We start from the raw sequence: 20,448 nt of genomic DNA, 5'->3' as shown, positions 1-20,448 counted from the left end.
AAAAGTGTGGATTACCTGACCTTTATTAAAATGAACGAGGCATGGATCTCGGAGGGTTACTGCACGCCGGAAGACTTGTTCTGACTCCCCATGCAGCTGTCCTTCTCTGCACGCCGCATGACTCCACACACAGCTGTCCTTTAGCGTCCTCCTCCCTCCGCCACCGTTACAAACTAGGGTGCAAACCCTACTGGTTTCATTTCAATCAAAACTTTTTGGAGAGGTAAATCCTGAGTTTTTCTGGCCTCTGTGCTTCAGTGGCTGCGACAAAAAAAATTCATATTTTCAGCATTTATATGGCATATTTTTTCTGGCCTCTGTGCTTCAGTGGCTGCGACAAAAAAATTCATATTTGTAGCATTCATATGGCATATTTTTTCTGGCCTCTGTGCTTCAGTGGCTGCCGACAAAAAAAATTCATATTTTCAGCATTTATATGGCATATTTTTTCTGGCCTCTGTGCTTCAGTGGCTGCGACCAAAAAAATTCATATTTTCAGCATTTATATGGCATATTTTTTCTGGCCTCTGTGCTTCAGTGGCTGCGACAAAAAAAATTCATTTTTTCAGCATTTATATGGCATATTTTTTCTGGCCTCTGTGCTTCATTGGCTGAGACAAAAAAATTCATATTTTTAGCATTCATATGGCATATTTTTTCTGGCCTCTGTGCTTCAGTGGCTGCGACAAAAAAAAATCATATTTTCAGCATTTATATGGCATATTTTTTCTGGCCTCTGTGCTTCAGTGGCTGCGACCAAAAAAAATTCATATTTTCAGCATTTATATGGAATATTTTTTCTGGCCTCTGTGCTTCAGTGGCTGCGACAAAAAAAATTCATATTTTCAGCATTTATATAGCATATTTTTTCTGGCCTCTGTGATTCAGTGGCTGCGACAAAAAAAATTCATATTTTCAGCATTTATATGGCATATTTTTTCTGGCCTCTGTGCTTCAGTGGCTGCGACAAAAAAAATTCATATTTTCAGCATTTATATGGCATATTTTTCTGGCCTCTGTGCTTCAGTGGCTGCGACAAAAAAAATTCATATTTTCAGCATTTATATGGCATATTTTTTCTGGCCTCTGTGCTTCAGTGGCTGCGACAAAAAAATTTTATATTTTCAGCATTCATATGGCATATTTTTTCTGGCCTCTGTGCTTCAGTGGCTGCGACAAAAAAACATAATTTTTCAGGAAAGTACACATGCCTAATTTTTCAGGGTTCTGCAACAGTGGCAAAATCGCATCTTTTATGGTCACCGCAGGTGATCAATAAAGTAGACCAAAACTGGGCCCACACTGCAGAATCAGTGTTTTTTGGTTCACTTCACTGTACATTGAATTACCTCTGCCTGACCGTGCACGTGCGCACAAGCACGGTGACTGCTAAACACACCACTACAGAAATATTGCCACCAACAGGACGAACATCCTGGAGGTGACAAGCAACTAGTAATTAAAAACTATTATTTGCTCACTTGACGGTATCATTCATGATGAAAGCTCTTTGCGTTTTTTTGCGTTGCAGTAAGCGCCGCGTTTTGTCTTTGCGTGTGAACAGGCTGTAACCTTTACACGACTTGATTGGCATGTAGACGCCGGACGTTTTAAAGCAGTTTATTACACAAGTTTAGAAATGTAGTGTGATTTCTGCCCTTTACAGCACAATACGCAGCGCTGTGTCAACAATGTATTTTTCAGATACATTTTTGCCCTTGATCCCCCTCTGGCATGCCACTGTCCAGGTCGTTGCACCCTTTAAACAACTTTAAAATCATTTTTCTGGCCAGAAATGTATTTTCTAGCTTTTAAAATTCGCCTTCCCATTGAAGTCTATGGGGTTCGCGAACCGTTCGCATTTTTGACGCAAGTTCGCAAATATGTTCGCGAACATTTTTTCCAACGTTCGCTACATCCCTAGAGAAGAGCTCTTTGTCATAAAAAAAGTTATGCTAATGGGAAATGTAAATCTTCTCTTCAGTACTCTAGACAAAGTCTGGGGGAGGAGGTACTGTGAGGAGCTCCCAATGGCACTACTCTTTGGTGGCGTCCATGAACCATGTGTGTTGCAGTGTAGTTATATCATTGCGGTAGAGTGTGCCATTATCATGACATGGTTCAGCTCCAAATTTGAAATAAAGGGATGCCAAGGACCTGGGTTCAATGCCCAAATAAAGCTTTTACTCCTGTGTGTTATAATACTTTTTTGGCTGATTCCTGGATCTAAACCTTCTTGCTTTGAGCTTCGTTCAGATTTAGAGAAAGATTTGTTTCTAATGCTCTCAGCTTGTTTTCGCCTGGCATGGTACTAATGGAGGTAAGGAAAGCTGTAATGTCAATATTTAGAATTTAGGATTTGATGGTATTCAGTGATTAAACTGAGGTGAAAAAGTGGAGGGAAGCTATGGTACACCAAAATAAAGCCCCACCCAAAGTTATAAGACAAATCCACCAGGGTTATCATCAACAATGTTAATCAGCACTTTCTAGTTTTGCTTTAAATCAAAGCCTTTTTTCTATTTCCATTGCTAAACAGTTTTATGCCCACTAAATATGAACGCCAGGGGTAAACTTTTTGTGGCCAATCTGCACAGATTTTAGTATGTTGTTTGTATTGACCCCAAAATGAAAATAGTGCATATCAAATTTCTCAGATGGCAATTTAGCTTCTGCAAACAAAGTATTACACATATCCAACATGGGTAAATATTTCTTCCTACTACTAAATTGCAAAGCCTTGCTAAAGTTAGCTGTCACCTAATATTGCTGCTTTTATATTACACAATTGCAATGATAAAACCCTGAATATTAATGCCAGGGATCTACTGAACAGTTTGATGCCCAAATATGCATAGATTTACCAAAGTTTGTGGCCTGTAGGGACCCCAAAATGAAAACTGAATATTAATTTATTATCAAAGAGAATTATGAATTTCTGTGCTGGCAATTCATCTTCTGCAATCAAAGTACTCTGTCTGCATATTGTATGTTGTAAGAGCACCTGACAGTATGAAGACCACAAAAAAACCATATATTTTTGGAAAGAACACATTTTGATTTTGGTCTAAAATGAGTAAAAACATCTGCAAACTGCAAAGCTGTACTAAAAAGCATATAATAAAGAATACTGCAGGGATAAAAATTGCAATAACATTACAAAAACCTAATACAATTTTGAAACAAATAGAATAAAATAATTGATCTGACAGCTTAATTAGTTGTCAAAATATCTAATACAATAATTATGCTGTAGAATAAACAGTTTTTAGGTGAAATCAAGAACCAGAATAGTAAAATGAAAAAATAAAAAAAGTTTTAAAAATGTGTATGATGTGTGTATCTAAGTGTGCAGATGTGTGCAAATGTTAACAATCAAAACTAAGCAAACTTTAGTAAAATGTGTGTAAATGTGTTTAAATTAGGGATGCACTGAATCCAGGATTCGGTTTGTGATTCGGCCAGGATTCCGATTTTTTCAGCAGGATTCGGATTCGGTCGAATCAAATCCGAAATCCTAATTTGCATATGCAAATTAAGGACAGGGACGGAAAATTCGTGACTTTTTGTCACAAAACAAGGAAGTAAAAAAATGTCAGTTTCCCAGGGTTCAGATTAGGTTTGTATTCGGCAGAATCTTTCACAAATGATTCAGGGGTTCGTCTGAATCCAAAATAATGGATTCTGTGCAACCCTAGTTAAATACAGTTCACTTACAGTCAAGCAGTTTTGTCATGTCTGCTGTTTGGGGATAGGTCCAGTGCCAATCTCACTGCTGAGAAACCTCTAATAAACATAACAGATATACTCTTGGTAGTTAGAGCCCTTGCCTGACAGCACATATGTGATATGTGTTTGGCAGTGTCAGAATCTATGTGGATTTGATCCTTAAGAGTGTGTGCTGAAGTAGTGTTGCATTACCCTATTGAACCACTGGAGGCTTTCAATACTAGTGTTGATCAGTTACTGTAATGTGCATCTGCTCACTTTTCTCTGCCTTCCTTAACTTCATGGGGTATATTTATCAAAGAGTGAAGCTAGAGTGAAATACCGCCTCTCTCCATTCATTTCTATGGGATTTTTAAAGGTGTATTTATCAAAGGGTGAAAGTGAAAGTTTATCATTTGATAAATATGTCTTTAAAATCCAATAGAAATTAATGGAGAGAGGTGGTATTTCAGGCTAGTGAACTGTGGCGATCTCTAACTTCACTCTTTGATAAATATACCCCCATGTGTTACTTGTCCCTTTATGCTCCTTTTTTACTTTACTCCAGTCTCCATCCCTTATCCGATGCCTGCTGCAATTAAAGCATCAACATCAATAGAAAAGGTATGTCTGACCTTTGCACATGCTGCCCATGGATCTGCCCATTATATTATTTCTTTTATATAAAATTAACTGTAAATGTCTTGGGTAAAATAGCAATATAGCCTTCTGTATTAGTGCAGTAAAAAAAATATGGTGACTTGCACAACCTGTGGACCATTCGGGTTCTTTTGCATAGGATCTGCGCACACAATTCAGCAATTAAGCACAACCAGTTGCACCAGTGCAGGGTGACAGTACAAAACATTTTAATTACTTTAAAATACTTTTTGGAGTTACTGTTGCTTAAAAGAAAAACATTTTTGTTTGCACTATTCTGTGATACAGTGTTATTTAAACGTTTTTATCTGCCGTTCTTCACCCAACCAAACAGTATTTACTTTTCTGCAACACTCTCCAATTCACATCTTAATACTCATACATACGATCTGGGTAATAGCGATGCTGTGTCGCAGGAAGATGCAGGCAGTCCCCGCTAGACTCTGCAAAGCCCCAAAGCTCTGTAATGGTTGTGGCCAGCTGTCCACAATCCCCGATCGCAGGTCAGATGGAGACAAAGGTGTTAACTGAACGAGAGAAGACGTGCCCTAATTGGAGATAGAAGAGAGTCACATGACATCACCCTGTGGTATGACTCAACACCCTTCTGACTATGACTATGTCAGCTTGGATTATACCGTTTTAGTTTTTCCAATGTCACAATAAATCTATTAAAAATCAATAATATTACTCATCAGACGTATTATCAGGATTGCAATCAGAGGAACTAATCTTAGATGGGTAGTTCATATCTAACAATTTTTTAGTATAATGTAGACTGTAATATTATGAGACAATTTGCAGTTGCTCTTTTTATTTGTTTTTGAATTATTTAGCTTTTTGCTTAACAGCTCTCCATTTGAAATTTCAGCAGCTACAGTATCTGTTTGCTAGTGTCCAATTTACCCTAGCAGCCAGGCAGTGGCTTGAATGAAATATTGGAAACAGGATAGTGGGGGGGGGGCAAACAAATAGAGTAATACAAATAGCAACAACCATTCTATATCATACTAAAATTTAACATAAAGATGAACTACCCCTTTAAAGCATTATGAACAAGAAGCATTCATAACCTCGCTGCAGTAAATATGTCTTAAAATGTGACTAAAACTATATAAAAGCATATTAATATGTAGTTAGATGCCATCATGCCACTGTAGTACGAAAGTATAATGTGCTCAATCCACAGTGGTGAGATTTGCCAAATCCTCAAATCTTTTGAGGATTTCATCAAAATTCACAGGAGGTACAGTTTCTGTGTAGTTTTATTCAGAGATGCATAGTACTATGTAAAAGTATATGACACACTGTAGAATGTGAGAAAAATCCAAATGTTTATGAGAAAACCCTTTATCAAGGGGTTTTAGTGCTCCCTAGATTGGACAAGTTAAGTGAGTCATATTACATCCTAGTGAAATGGAGAGCAAATGTAGTGATGTCTCTTCTGCTGATGTCACACCAGTCACTAATACATAAAGTACAGGTATAGGATCTATTAGCCAGAATGATTGGGACCTGAGGCATTATAAATAAGCAATCTTTCTGTAGTTTGATTCTCCATACCTGAACCCAACAGAATTGTTTTGCCACCAATATGGATTCATGCAGTGTAGTTAGGATCAAGTACAAGGTACTGTTTTATTATTATTATAGAAAAAAAGGAAATAAGTTTAATATATATATGCTCAAAATGTAACTTTCTTGGGGGTGGCAGAGCTGTCAGTGAGCCAGGATGGAGGAGAATTAAGTTAGCTCCGGGAGAAAAATGGCTTCTGCAATGCCACACTGAGGCACAGTGCCACATTCAGTGCCACATTCGGAGTTGCTTAAGACAAGGGGAATATAATAATGCCCCCTAAACTTAAGAAATCGACCGCCTCTCGCCTCCGACAACTCTTTCCACAAAGTTGAAAAAAGAACAAGATGGGACCCAGTTCAGAGACCAGACAGAAGGTGATGACAACAAATCAATTACCAAACAAGATCTACATTTTCTGTTCCAAATTATATGAAAAATGGTGAAAGCAGAACATGTTAAAATGACCAAGGAACTAGCTACTGACATTACTTATTTGGGATCAAGAAGCAATACCTAACAACATAACAAAGCTCAGCACAGCTCAAACAAATTCAATATTTTTACGAGGGCACTGAGAACTGGTCCCACAGAAACAACATCTGTTTGTAAGGAATACTTGAGATGATTAAAGACCTAGAGATCTGCTAACTGATATATTTCAGGAACTTCTAACAGACACTCCATTAGATCAGTTGGAAATGGACAAACCTCACAGGGTCCTGAGGCCCAAATCAAATCCAAAAGAGCGACCAAGGGATGTGATTGTACTTATGCATTATTATAAAACCAAGGCTGCCATCAGGACGGTGGTTAGGTTGACAGGGGAGCTGAAGGGGGAAGGCCACACGATTGCCCTTTATCCAGACATAGCCCTGGTAACCCTGGCCCACCAAAGGCAATTCAAGCAACTGACCAAAGCATAAGCTCACCTAACATTATGGGCATCTGTTTTCACTTTAAATCTAATACCAAAACCCTCAAAGAACAAAACAAGCTCCTCTGCTTCCTACAACTATCTAATGCCCAACCACCAGACTCACAACCAGATTGCCTTAAAATCCATAAGGCTTGACGTGAGGACAAATAAACACTGAATTCTCTCCTAAACACCAATCACTCTTACCCAAGGACCTGGGGGCATGTTTACTAACATTGGAGAAAAATATCTGAAAAGATTTCTGGAGATGTTGCCCATAGCAACCAATCAGATTTTTGCTTTTGTTTTCTAAGTTATAGGTGGCTGTTTAAATCTAATTGCTGATTGGTTTCCATGGGCAACATCTCCAGAAATCTCTCCAGATATTTATCTGCAATGTTAGTAAACCTGCCTGGTGAGAAAAGCAACCTGCTTCTTTTTACTGCTTCTAAAACCCATATGGGGACTGTTACATATGGCACATCTCACCACCACACATCCACAACACAATGCATCCTCAGTGCTTAACACACACCCCACATTCTTAGGTGACTGAAGCTTCTCTCCAACACTCCTGGGAGTCACCAAGGTTTCATCTGGTTAAATGCTCCAGCAACCCTGTTACCACAGTTTTGGCCCTGAAAATTGCAATGCTAAGCTGTAAGGGCTTCAATACTCCAGTAAAGTGCACATAGCCTGCCATGATATGCTAAAAGATGAGGCAAAATAATAATATTTACAGAAACGCACTTAGTCAAACAAAGAAAACTATTGGCACAAAAAGTTTGATAGAAAATGCTTCTCATCAGCTAAAAACAAATCTAAAGATGTTGGTATTCTTTTCTACAAGTACTGCTCACAAGCACTTCCACAAGCACCTTGCTTAATCTGCAGAGTCAGAGTTTTTTAATTTCCAAGATTCCTAAACTTATTGTGGCTGGAGATTTCAATTCAGTACTTATCCCAAGTCTAGACAGGTTCATACTCCCCATGTCTCCTGCTACACCAGTAGCAACCAAAAGCTTACTGGCATTGATAAAATCTCAATCGCTTCTGGTTGAGAGTTCTCAACCCAGATAGCAAAGATTACACATTTTGTTCTGCCACTCCCCCACACAGCAGAATAAAATTCATTCTCATTTGTACTTTATTAATATATATGCTACGCAACTAGGGATGCACCGAATCCACTATTTTGGATTCAGCCAAACCCCCAAATCCTTCACGAAAGATTCGCCCGAATACCGAACCGAATCCGGGCCCTAATTTGCATATACAAATTAGGGTGTGAAGGGGAAAACATTTTATACTTTCTTGTTTTGTGACAAAAGGTCATGCGATTTCCCTCCCTGCCCTTAATTTGCATATGCAAATTAGTATTTGGATTCGGTTCGGCCAGGCAGAAGGATTTGGCCGAATCCTGCTGAAAAAGGCTGAATCCTGGCTGAATCCTGAACCGAATCCTGGCATTCGGTGCTATGAGCAACACTGATATTATTTTTTGCTCCTCATTAGTGCATGAAATAATGATCTCTGTTTTCTCTAAATTGCGCTAAACCAAAAGGAGAGTAGAAATTACATGAATATTTACTCAATTTAGATTCAGATGTCTAGGAGTTGACCCAAGCTATCCCCAAATACTTATTCAAGAACCAAACTTGCAGGGAAATGGTTTAGGCTGCCCATAAACCTGTAATTAAGGGGATACACACATCATATATACTCAAACAAAAAGCTGTTAAACAATTGACAGCTGATTTCCTATCCTAGTGATCCCAGCCAGTGGCTTGTGAGCAACATGTTGTTCACCAACCCATTGGATGTTGTTCCCAGTGGCCTCAAAGCAGCTGCTCATCTTTGAATTCCTGGCTTGGAGGCAAGTTTTATTTGCATAAAACATGTGTACTTCCAAGCAAAGTCTTCTGTAGGCTGCCAGTCCACATAGGGGCTACCAAATTGCCAATAACAGCACTTATGTTATGCCATGCAGGAACATTTTTCATGCTTGTGATGCTCCCCAATTCTTTTGACATCGGAATGTTGCTCCTAGGTAAAAAAAGTTTGGAAAAATCCCACAAACTAAACCACAACCCAAATATCCTAGCCACAGGAGAAGTGAACTAAAAAACTCTTCATAGACAAAGTAGAAAAGCTCTTAAATATACAGACAGGCTCTTTAACAAGAAAGTAGATAAAGCGGACACCCTATTAGCAAAACTATTGATGCATAATGCATTTGTTTTACATGGGGTCAGTGACCCCATTTAAAAGCTGGAAAGAGAGATAAGAAGAAGGCTATCATTTAAAAACTATAAAAAAAGAAAAAATTAAGGTCAATTAAAGAGTTGCTTAGAATTAGCCCTCTCCCCCCTGCCTATGGAGGAGGGTTGTGGCTGGTACAAGGGGCCCTGGAGTTTGCAGGGGTGTCAGGGGTGAAGGGAAGTGTATGGAGGAGGGTTGCGGCTGGCAAAGGGGGGCCTTGAAGTTTGTAGGGGGGCCGGAATCTCAAGGCAGGTATGTTCAGGCCACTAATGTGGTAGAACACCCTAGTCCGACACTATGTACACCACAAATCAGGAAGGCTGTTATTGCATTATACAACCAGCCATCTGCCAGAGTTTGTACTGCAGAGATCTATTCAGAGCATTTTGCTATCCGTAATGGGACCAGGCAGGGGTATCCACAGGTGGCCATAGATGCACAAATATTATAGTACGAAATGCACATATATTATCATTCGTGTATGACGGGAGACTAGCTGACCATTATTGGCAGAAGAATTTTGATCAGGCACCTTTGAAGGCACCCAAACATTTGCCACTGTTAGTGCTGAATGGTCAGATACAGGTAGAATTCTATTGTTTCTACCTGTATGTCACAAATACTGAGTGTGACCAAAATCCCCTTCTACTGGTCCCATTTTATCCGTAGCTAACTGACTAGTACACATCTAATCCAAGATGGTGTTTCTTCTTTGTTCTACTTTCCCGCCAAAAAGCTTAAAACAAAGGAGCTCCCAGGATAGCCCTGCAGAAGAGTTGGACAAACCCCTCCAAGGTATTTCCCCCTCCCCTAATGATGCAGCAGGGCCCCTGCCAATCAGACCTGCTTGGGTGGGGTTAACCAGAAGCAAGGTCGGCCTCCCAACCAATCAACCCTGGGGGGTGGGAAAAAGGCCAGAAATACCAGAGGGCAGGGATAGAGAGTTGTTGTTGTTCGTCTGGGGGGTAACCTGGCTGCGGCAGGGCACCCTCCTCTGCAGTTCCTTGGAATTGATCCTAGCTGAGGCAGGAAGACTACCTCCAACAGTTTGGATTTCCCTACCTCCCAGAGGACTGTTTATACCTGGATCCCCATGAGGTATTGTTATTCGGTGGATTTACCCAAAGGCACTTTGCTCCTTACCCCTTTGAAATTGCCAAAATGAACTCCCTGACTTTGTGTTTGGATTTGCCTGGAGGGTGTGTGCATCTTGCTGTGGATTGCTCCAAGGGAAGCTCTTTCTATCTGACCGGGAGTGTTTTGGACTTGGGGATTTCACATGCTAATTCCGTGTTCCTGATCTACTGCTTGTTTTATATCTGAAATAAACTTCTGTGCAAACCCTTCTTACAAGTGTGGTATTTCCCTGTGTGTGCTAGTTGGTCATACGTCACACGTTTACGTGACATTTCTGGTGGCAGCGGTGGGATAATGGAAACTAGTACATTAGGGAACTTCGCAAACCTTACAGCTCAGGAGATTACTGAGCTCAGGCTACCAACGCTACAAAGGCTCTGCCACACATGGGGTATTGACACAGTGGGAAAGCGGAGACAGGAGCTCATAGAACTTCACACACCCCATTCTCTACCTACCCAGGAAGGTGATGCCCAGGGTGACCCAGAAACCCCTGAGGAGGGAGAAGAAAACTATAATTTGCACCAACATGCAGCTGGGGAACCTGAGGACAACACCGTTACCTTGTTTCAGAAACACCTTGCTGCTATTGGTCCAGGGCTGACCCCAGCAGAATGGATAGAGGTATTGCGCCTAACTATACAGGGAAATCAGCCTAGGAACTTGAGTTCTGGGCCCACAGCAGGGCCAACCATTGCACGACAGCCAGTTGTGAAACTGACTCATGCTGCCTTCCCTGCCTTTGATGAGTCTAAGCAGAGCATAGACAGCTTCCTTCGGTCCTTTGAAGGTTTATGTGAGGACCACCAAGTTCCCCAGGATGAGTGGGTGCTTATTTTGGCTGGTAAGCTCACTGGTAAAGCTAGAGAAGTCTATTTGGAAATTCCATACCCCCAGCGAGCAAAGTGCGTCAGATTCTTCTCGCCAGCTTTGCCATCACTCCAGACTCCTACAGAAGAGCTTTCTGCACCCGGCGTAAAGCCTCCCAAGAAACTCACCAGGATTACGGGAATAAGTTGCAGAGGGATTTCCGCAACTGGCTACGGGGGAATAAAGTTAACTATACAGGGAAATGAGCCTAGGAACTTGAGTTCTGGGCCCACAGCAGGGCCAACCATTGCACGACAGCCAGTTGTGAAACTGACTCATGCTGCCTTCCCTGCCTTTGATGAGTCTAAGCAGAGCATAGACAGATTCCTTTGGTCCTTTGAAGGTTTATGTGAGGACCACCAAGTTCCCCAGGATGAGTGGGTGCTTATTTTGGCTGGTAAGCTCACTGGTAAAGCTAGAGAAGTCTATTTGGAAATTCCATACCCCCAGCGAGCAAAGTGCGTCAGATTCTTCTCGCCAGCTTTGCCATCACTCCAGACTCCTACAGAAGAGCTTTCTGCACCCGGCTTAAAGCCTCCCAAGAAACTCACCAGGATTACGGGAATAAGTTGCAGAGGGATTTCCGCAACTGGCTACGGGGGAATAAAGTTAATTCCCTTGAGGATTTGTGCCAGTTGATGCTAAAAGAACAATTCTTCGAAAACTGCTCCCTTGAAGTGCGACAATGGGTTGGGGACCGTAAGCCTGGTAACTTGGAGGAGGCCACCCAGTTAGCAGATGAGTACCTGGAGAATCGTGTCCAGTCCCAGACACTTACCCTACCCCTGAGTCCTACAAACCACTCCTGTGAGGCTGATCATACCCATGCTCTACATGCCAGCCATGTGACAGTCAGGGCCCTTCCAGATTCTAAACCGATTAGGATTCCTCTGGCCTGTTTTATTTGTGGTTGTACTACTCACTTACAGGCAACATGCCCACGCAGACTCCCGAACCTGACCCCAATAAGACTGCCACCTGCCAAATCTGCAAATATTGTATCACAGGGGGTCACTGAGTGTCAAGTGCTGGCTGCCCAAGAGACTGGTCCCCATATCTACAGGAAGCAACAAGTGAATATTGATGCATCAGACCTAAAAGAATTTAGAGTGTCAGCAGTCAACTTTTGTGCCCCAAAAAGGTGGGAGAACAACTGTGCACCCAGAAGAGGACACAGGGGTGTTCCACAGACAAGACTGGAACATCAAACAAAACGTATAACCCCTACTCCAATTCATAGTAACAGACACAAAGTCACCAATTCTCCAAACTGCAAAGTCTACATTGGAAACCTTGGCAAGTATGGCCATAAGACTATATTGGAGCAGGCATTTGGATATTATGGCCCATTACATAGTGTGTGGGTGGCCAGGAGCCCCCCAGGTTTCGCATTTGTGGAATTTTAACACCACAGAGATGCTGCTGATGCAGTTCAAGAACTAAATAAACAGACTTTGTGTGGGCGTCAAGTTAAGGTGGAATTTGCATCCATAGACAGACAAAGTAGCAATAAGGCTCCTCAATCGCCATGCAAATGGCTCCCAACACAAAGAAGAATATGGACTGAAAGAAACAACTATGTCACCCAAAGATTTCACTGAGCCAGTGGGGCCTTCAAAGTGCAGCCGGGACTCACCCTACAAAGGGGATCCTCTGCAATGCACTTACTCTGGGGGGGAAGAAGTGTGACAAATACTGAGTGTGACCAAAATCCCCTTCTACTGGTCCCATTTTATCCATAGCTAACTGACTAGTACACATCTAATCCAAGATGGTGTTTCTTCTTTGTTCTACTTTCCCGCCAAAAAGCTTAAAACAAAGGAGCACCCAGGATAGCCCTCCAGAAGAGTTGGACAAACCCCTCCAAGGTATTTCCCCCTCCCCTAATGATGCAGCAGGGCCCCTGCCAATCAGACCTGCTTGGGTGGGGTTAACCAGAAGCAAGGCTGGCCTCCCAACCAATCAACCCTGGGGGGTGGGGAAAAGGCCAGAAATACCAGAGGGGAGGGATAGAGAGTTGTTGTTGTTCGTCTGGGGTGTAACCTGGCTGCGGCAGGGCACCTTCCTCTGCGGTTCCTTGGAATTGATCCTAGCTGAGGCAGGAAGACTATTTCCAACAGTTTGGATTTCCCTACCTCCCAGAGGACTGTTTATACCTGGATCCCCTTGAGGTATTGTTATTTGGTGGATTTACCCAAAGGCACTTTGCTCCTTACCCCTTTGAAATTGCCCAAATGAACTCCCTGACTTTGTGTTTGGATTTGCCTGGAGGGTGTGTGCATCTTGCTGTGGATTGCTCCAAGGGAAGCTCATTCTATCTGACCGGGAGTGTTTTGGACTTGGGGATTTCACATGCTAATTCCATGTTCCTGATCTACTGCTTGTTTTATATCTGAAATAAACTTCTGTGTAAACCCTTCTTACAAGTGTGGTATTTCCCTGTGTGTGCTAGTTGGTCATACGTCACACGTTTACGTGACACTGTATATCTGACGATTCAGCTCTTCCCATGTGCGCCCACCTTAAATCAGAAGCCCTAGCACTATCTATTACTAATCATTCCCAAAAACTCCTGAAGATTAACTTTGGATTTAAATTGTGAAATGAGGGTCTTAAATATTGAGGCATTCAACTGTCCCCAAAACTGAAAGATATGTACAAAAAAAACTACCCTCCAATGATGAAGTGTCTTGTTAAACTGATGCATTCATGGCAGAAAAAGCCCATACGATGGCTGGAGCGACTATACACTTTTAAAATGATGGTACAAGAATGGGATCTGTTATCCAGAAACCCATTATCCTGTAGCCTAGGGTTCAGTGGTGGGGGGGGCGCCAGACACATACCTCTTCTGCTGCCTACCCTTATTCCAGGCCTGCTGCTTATTCTCTGAGCTGGTCAACATCATGCATGCTGATAACATGCCCAGCCCTAAAAGAATACTGGTCCCAGGTATTGGAGAGTATATACAAAATCACATCAACTGGAATACGGGTAGATGATTGTGTTTTACTTTTATTGAATGTTAACTTGGAGAATTTCAAAATGTTGGAAGATCCAATGACCTTCCAATTAATTCAAATAGCTAAAACACTTATCCCTAGGAATTGGAAATCCAAGGAACCACCTTCCTTTATTAACTGGATGAGGTCTGTAGAAGAAATCAGACAATTAGAATAATTAACATATATCTATCACAATAACAGTGTGGAAAGATATGGTCCCCATGGCACAGATTTATAGAAACACTAGATTATGGAGTAAGCTGTTAGGAAAAGATGAGTGCAGATCAATATCTGGAGTATAAAGTATTAATGTATGTAATATATATGTAATGCTGATGGAATAAACATAATGTACTATGTGATATGTGCACACGGCCAATTGCACTCAAGCACAAGTCTGGGGGCTGAGAGCTGGTCGGCCATGTTGACTAGGGCACCCGACCAGTTGCCCATACCTGTACTCTCACTATTCACAACATCTGATGTACACATGCATAGGACAGTTCAGACTCCAATTCAGAGACCATTGTTGTAAGTGTGGTGGAGGGTGGAGGCTTTTATAACACCTGGAGTTACAACTGCACCTTTAGTACATCAGCGGGGCACTACAAAAACTATTTACACCTGAATACCTGTAAAATAGGTATCAGAGAAGTAACCTATAACTTATAGGTCTTCCAGAATTTGTTACACATACTTTGCCTAGTCTACCCTACCGACAGCACAACACAATTAGCCATGGGAAGAGTACATACAATTGGTCCACCCCAACCAACTAATTTTCAAGGTCACTGATTATATGGACAAAGTCAAACTCATGGTTGCCTATCAACAAATGGATACAGTGGATTTCTCTGCAGCACTTGTACAGAAACTACAATAGTTCCCCCATGTGTGCAACATACTATATGACCATGGTATTCAATTAATTTTATTTTATCAAGCGAGGCTAAAACTCATACATCATGGAATGACATGTTGGTTCATGGAACTGGAACCAGCCAATGACTTTATACAAACATGATCAAACTCTCCAGCAGATGTCACCCTACTTGTCTAAATTGCTCACACGAACAGCATAAGAGGATGCTCACAATGATGGAACAGCTATGCCTTTGGAGATATACACTGAACATTCAGCTCAACTGTTAGTTTGTTGCATCTGTTTGTTCTTGGTTTTCTTCCTTTTCAACACATCTATATGAAAGATCTAAGATGTTACTCCCTGCCCCATAAATGTGTGCTTGATGCAAAGATTATACATCTCTGCAGATCATACAACTCTGCAGTGGATATTCAGCACTATACAATTTGTATTCCTTCCTCTGCTTTCTCTCTCATACATTCCTCACTTCCCTTTCCTGCCTCATTACCTAGCCTGCCTCTCTGCATTAACCCTTTCCCTGCCGGCCATTTTGTCCTAAACGCGAACATCTACTGCCAAGCAGTTTTTAGACTTTTTGTACTCCTTCACTTTAAGGCCTTTTCCTGGGGGGGGGGGCTCTTTTAGTTTACCCAGGAAAACAATATATTGTTTTTTTCAGGACAACATGAGCTTTCAAAATATGCTAGAATTTTGCTGTAGTTCCACTTCCAGGTGTCTAATAAAATGAAAAAAATAATGTTTCATATAGTTCAACCACATATATCAGAAACATAATTTATTTTATGTTCAAGAACAGATTTTCCGATTTGGAACGTTCTATGTCTCCTGAATGCCAATACCAAATGTATATAGTTATATGGAGATTTCTCACTTGTATAGATCAAAATCTCCAGGCAGTACACTACCAAATTTCCAAAGCACCTTGCCACAAAATGGCATACTTCTGATTTCAAGGCCAAACACTCCACTTACAGTATGTTTACCCTAGAAAACTATGCATTATTAGAAAGAGCAGATTCTGACAAATCAAAAATGGGTAAATATATCTATGTACGTCAAGATACCTAGTTGCAATTCTTTCCTAAAGTTATAATTTTTTAAAGAAATTGGTGAATTTTTTCAAAAATGACCTCAAAGCTTTCAATCTACAGTATCACATCTCCCACACATTATTAGGCATCAATGTGAAACACTCCGAATATGATTGCCAGGAGTCCACAGAACATTTTAATACCAAATATGTATAGGTTTACCTAAGCATGTGGCATATAGGGGCTCCAAAATGTGGACACCCCATTTGCAGCAGTTCTGTAATTCGAGATACTGCAAAATCAACACATCTGCATAGATTTGGGGATGGGGCAAACCTTTCCTAAATCTGGCAATTTTGGTGACATTGCCAAAAATCACCTCAAACATTCCATTCTGCAGCATTGGAATACTTTTAGATATCAAGGCAAATCACCCCAAATATGAAAGCCTGGGGTCCTCTGAACAGTTTGATGCCCAATATGTATAGGTTTAACTAAGCATGTGGTATATAGGGGCTCCAAAATGAAGACCCCCATGTGGTCTTTCATTTCAGGTACTGCAAAATCAACACATTTACATCGTCTTGGTGGGGGGGGGGAGCAAAGATAGAAAAAGTATGTTTATCCCAGAAAACCATATATTTTCAGAAAGGACACATTCCCCTGAATCCAAATTGGTTATGCATGTCTTTCTACTCCAAAGCACCAAGCCGCAAACCTTTTCTTAAATTTGACAATTTTGGTGACATTTCAAAAAATCACCTCAAAACGTCCACCCTGCAGCATCGCATTTCCCACATACTATTAGGTATCAAGATAAATCACCCCAAACATGAAAGCCTGGGGCGTCTGAACAGTTTGATGTCCAATATGTATAGGTTTACCTAAGAACATGGCATATAGGGGCCCTAAAATGAAGACCCCCAGGCCCGGACTGACCATCTGACTGTTCGGGCATTTGCCCGTGGGGCCGCTCTATATCTTGTGTAAGTGGGCTGCTCCTGATCGATCCGGCAGGCTCTAGGGCCGCTCCTCCATCCGATCTCCCGCTGTGGCTCCGCCTTCCCACTCCTCTCTGTGCTCATGCTGCTGCTCCCTCTGCCGTGCTGCGTGTGTCCCAGCAAGCTATGTTCCTTAGCTGGTTTGTACATTTAACCTTTCCTTAGCTGGTTTGTACATTTAACCTTTCCCCCCACAGATGTGCCTTATATCGGCCATGTAGAGAAATATGTACAAGTCAGCTTGCAGATTTGCTGGAGCCTCTAGAACCGTGGCCTGATTATTGGGGTCAGGGTTAAGTCACCACCAGGCATATACCAATTGACTGGCATAGAGTATAAGAGGAAGTTAGGAAGGGCTAATCCCCCCCTTCCTTACTAGGGCTTGTAACATTTGCATTTTTATCCTTGGTCTCTCTCTGGCCCAAATAAACCCCGCACACAGGAGTCTAGTTCTCCAAACCATTTCTTGGTGGGTATAATGGGTGAATTGTGAAACCCATAGAGCAGTTTTGTCAGCAGTACCATTTTGAGAAGGTTGATTTGGCCTGGTAAGGACAGTGGTAGAAAGTAGTAGTTGCTCACGCACACCTGTCTGTGTAGATAATTCCAATTTCCTTGGTGCACAGTGATAGAGGTAACCGGCAACCTCAAATCTGATACTAAGAAAAGGCACACTGGCACACAAGCTGTGAATGCAGGTGAACACCTTGCAAAGTTTTATTACCGGAAGTGCAACGTTTCGGGGCAAGCCCCTTTGTCAAGCCCCTTTGTCAAAGGGGCTTGCCCCGAAACGTTGCACTTCCGGTAATAAAACTTTGCAAGGTGTTCACCTGCATTCACAGCTTGTGTGCCAGTGTGCCTTTTCTTAAGGACAGTGGTAGACCAGACCAATTTTGGAACCTGTTTTTCATGGTAGGTAGGATGGGTGTCAAGTTCAGGTCCAGGTATCTGGCGGCTTCCCTATGGACCACTATTCCTAGGTACATAAGGCTAGTTACCCATTGCAACTGAGGACCATGTTGGGGGTCTCTACGGGTTTCGGAGTCTATGGGAAAGAACTTCTCAGACTTTGAGGCCTGAGGCCTGAGAAGTTCCCAAATGAAGAGACCACCTCTAAAAGTGCTGATACTGACTCCCTTGGGTCTGCTAAGTAAACATGTCATCCGCATGTATTGAAACCTTTTGCTCCAGTCTCTGCATCCTAAGGCCCACTATGTTGTTGTCAGCTCATGTGCGGATGGCTTATGGCTCTATGGCTATTGCAAAGAGATAGGGGCATAGTGGGCACCCCTGCTTGGTTGCCCTCTGCAGTAGGAATTCCCCAGATAGTTCTGTATTCACAAGGAGTCTGGTCCTAGGTGCAGTGTACATTGCTTTAACCCATCTTATAAAGTTGTCTCCTAGGCTGAACCTCTCTAGAGTTGCCCACAGATAGGTCCATCCCGCTGTGTCGAAGGCCTTTTCTGTGTCTAGCGTGTATTCGTGTATTCGTGTATAGAAGCCTAATGTTGATATCTGTGGCTCTTTGGGGCATAAAACCTGTTTGGTCTTGGTGTATTATGTTGTCTATTACCAGCTTTAATCTATTTGCCAACACCTTGGCCAATACTTTAATGTCTGCATTAAGGAGAGAGATGGGTCTATACGACTCACACTGTGCGGGGGCTTTCCCTTCTTTCAGTATTAAGGTGATAGTGGCCAGTCCACAGCTGTCTGATAGTTGGGCCCCTTGTAAGATAGAATTAAAGAGGGAACAGAGCTTAGGCCCTACCATGTTAATGTGAGCTTTATACCATTCTACTGGGAGACCATCTGCTCCGGGGGCCTTACCTTTGGGAAATGAGTTTATTGCCGCGGGGACTTCTTTAGGGGTAATCTGTACATTAAGCTTTTCGGCTTCAGCCCGAGGGAGTCTAGGTATATGTACACCATCTAGGTATAGGCCTATGACTTCTGCAGAGGCAGTGAGCTTCGAGCCATATAGGTTAGTATAGAACTCAACAAACTCTGATAAAATGCCTGCTTGTTCTCATAACTTCTTGCCCATCTCTCGAATGTATTAAGGGTATGGGAATTAATTGAGTTGGCTCCCTAGCTAGTATTGCCAGTAATCTGCCACACTTGTCCCCTTTGCCATGCCAGAAGGAGACCCTGTGCAGCTCCCATTGGGTTTACTTTTGTATATATGCCAGATTGAGATCTCTCTGGGCAGTCGCCAGGGCCTCCGCCTGCTGCTTCTGTGGATTCTACATAGTGTAGCTCAGCTCTCTCTATGTTATTGCGGGACGTGTTCAGCTTATGGTCCAGGGTGGTCCTTTCTGCTTTGATTAGGGAAATGTATGTAACCCTAGCATACACCTTGCTAGCATCCCAAAATATCTGGTCCTGGGCTGTTCCAGTGTTGGCCTCCCAGTACGTTTTGAACTGAGCAGGACTAATGCGTGAGAAGCTATTACAACTTTAAGGATTAGGTATCGTCCTCCTCTATCCTACACTATTGTCTCTATTTTGGGTTTAGTGGATTTCCTAAAGAGGATGGCTACTCCTCTGGAGTACGTGGAGTATTCTGCCTGGTAAGTGGGTCCTAGCCAGTGTCACTTTAAGGCTTTTGTTCTTTGCCGCACCAGGTGTGTCTCCTGAAGCAGTAGTATATCTGCTTTGAGTTTCCAGAGGTGGTTTAGTACCAGGGAGCGTTTCACCTTATTTTTAATTCCCCTGACATTCCCGGAGATTAATCTGATTGTGTTAGTGATCATTGTGTGTCTAGTGCACCTGGTGCAAACCAACTCCCCATCCCTCACACCAAAGACATGCATTTTTAGCAACATAATGCAACATTTTATGGGTGCTCATTCAGAGGTGTAGTATCAGGTAGAAAAAAAAAGAGATAAAGAGGAAACAGAAAGAGAAAATAAGAAGACAGAGAGAGATACATTCACCCAACTTTCCCCCCACCCGGTATCCCTCCAAAACATCTGGAGATACATTTATCCCAAAACAGGGTTTTCCTGGAGGTGGAGCCTCAACCCATTAACCAAACTTGAGAAATATGAAAGAAAACTCGGTGTTAGTCTTGTATGTTGTGGTTTATTCCACAGCTATTAGGTTCAGTTCTGTAAGGGCCCGAGGGCTCAGTAGGAGTGCGGACCAAGGAGGAGGCAGGTAGTCACCGAGTTCGTAGTACAGAAGGATCAGGCAAGAGAGTAGTTGTGGTTCAGGCAAAAGGTTCAGTCCAGGCAGCAAAGGGTCAATCCGAATAACAGGCAAGGTAGGTACACAGGTAATCAGGCAATAATATCACACCCAGGAATTCACGAAGATAAACCTATACTTGGGCAAGGTCTGTAATGTCCAAGGGGTTTAAATAGGCAGAATTGGCGCCAAAGTTTGGAC

At 42.2% G+C, this 20,448-nt stretch overlaps 1 protein-coding gene across 1 annotated transcript in view; it reads right to left on the bottom strand.

Moving 5' to 3' along the window:
- Positions 1-20,448, bottom strand: part of LOC108697221 (calcium-binding protein 2-like) — a 221,956-nt gene that overhangs the window by 179,761 nt on the left and 21,747 nt on the right. The window contains exon 2 of the mRNA XM_041571191.1: positions 4,755-4,916. Coding sequence (XP_041427125.1) covers positions 4,755-4,916 — 162 coding nt within the window. The remainder of the gene's footprint in view (positions 1-4,754; positions 4,917-20,448) is intronic.

The sequence above is a fragment of the Xenopus laevis genome, chromosome 7S (genome assembly GCF_017654675.1).
Source record: "Xenopus laevis strain J_2021 chromosome 7S, Xenopus_laevis_v10.1, whole genome shotgun sequence".
In the NCBI taxonomy this organism is placed as follows: domain Eukaryota; kingdom Metazoa; phylum Chordata; class Amphibia; order Anura; family Pipidae; genus Xenopus; species Xenopus laevis.
Note: the sequence above shows the minus strand (reverse complement) of the source record. Positions and strands in the feature narration are given on the sequence as shown.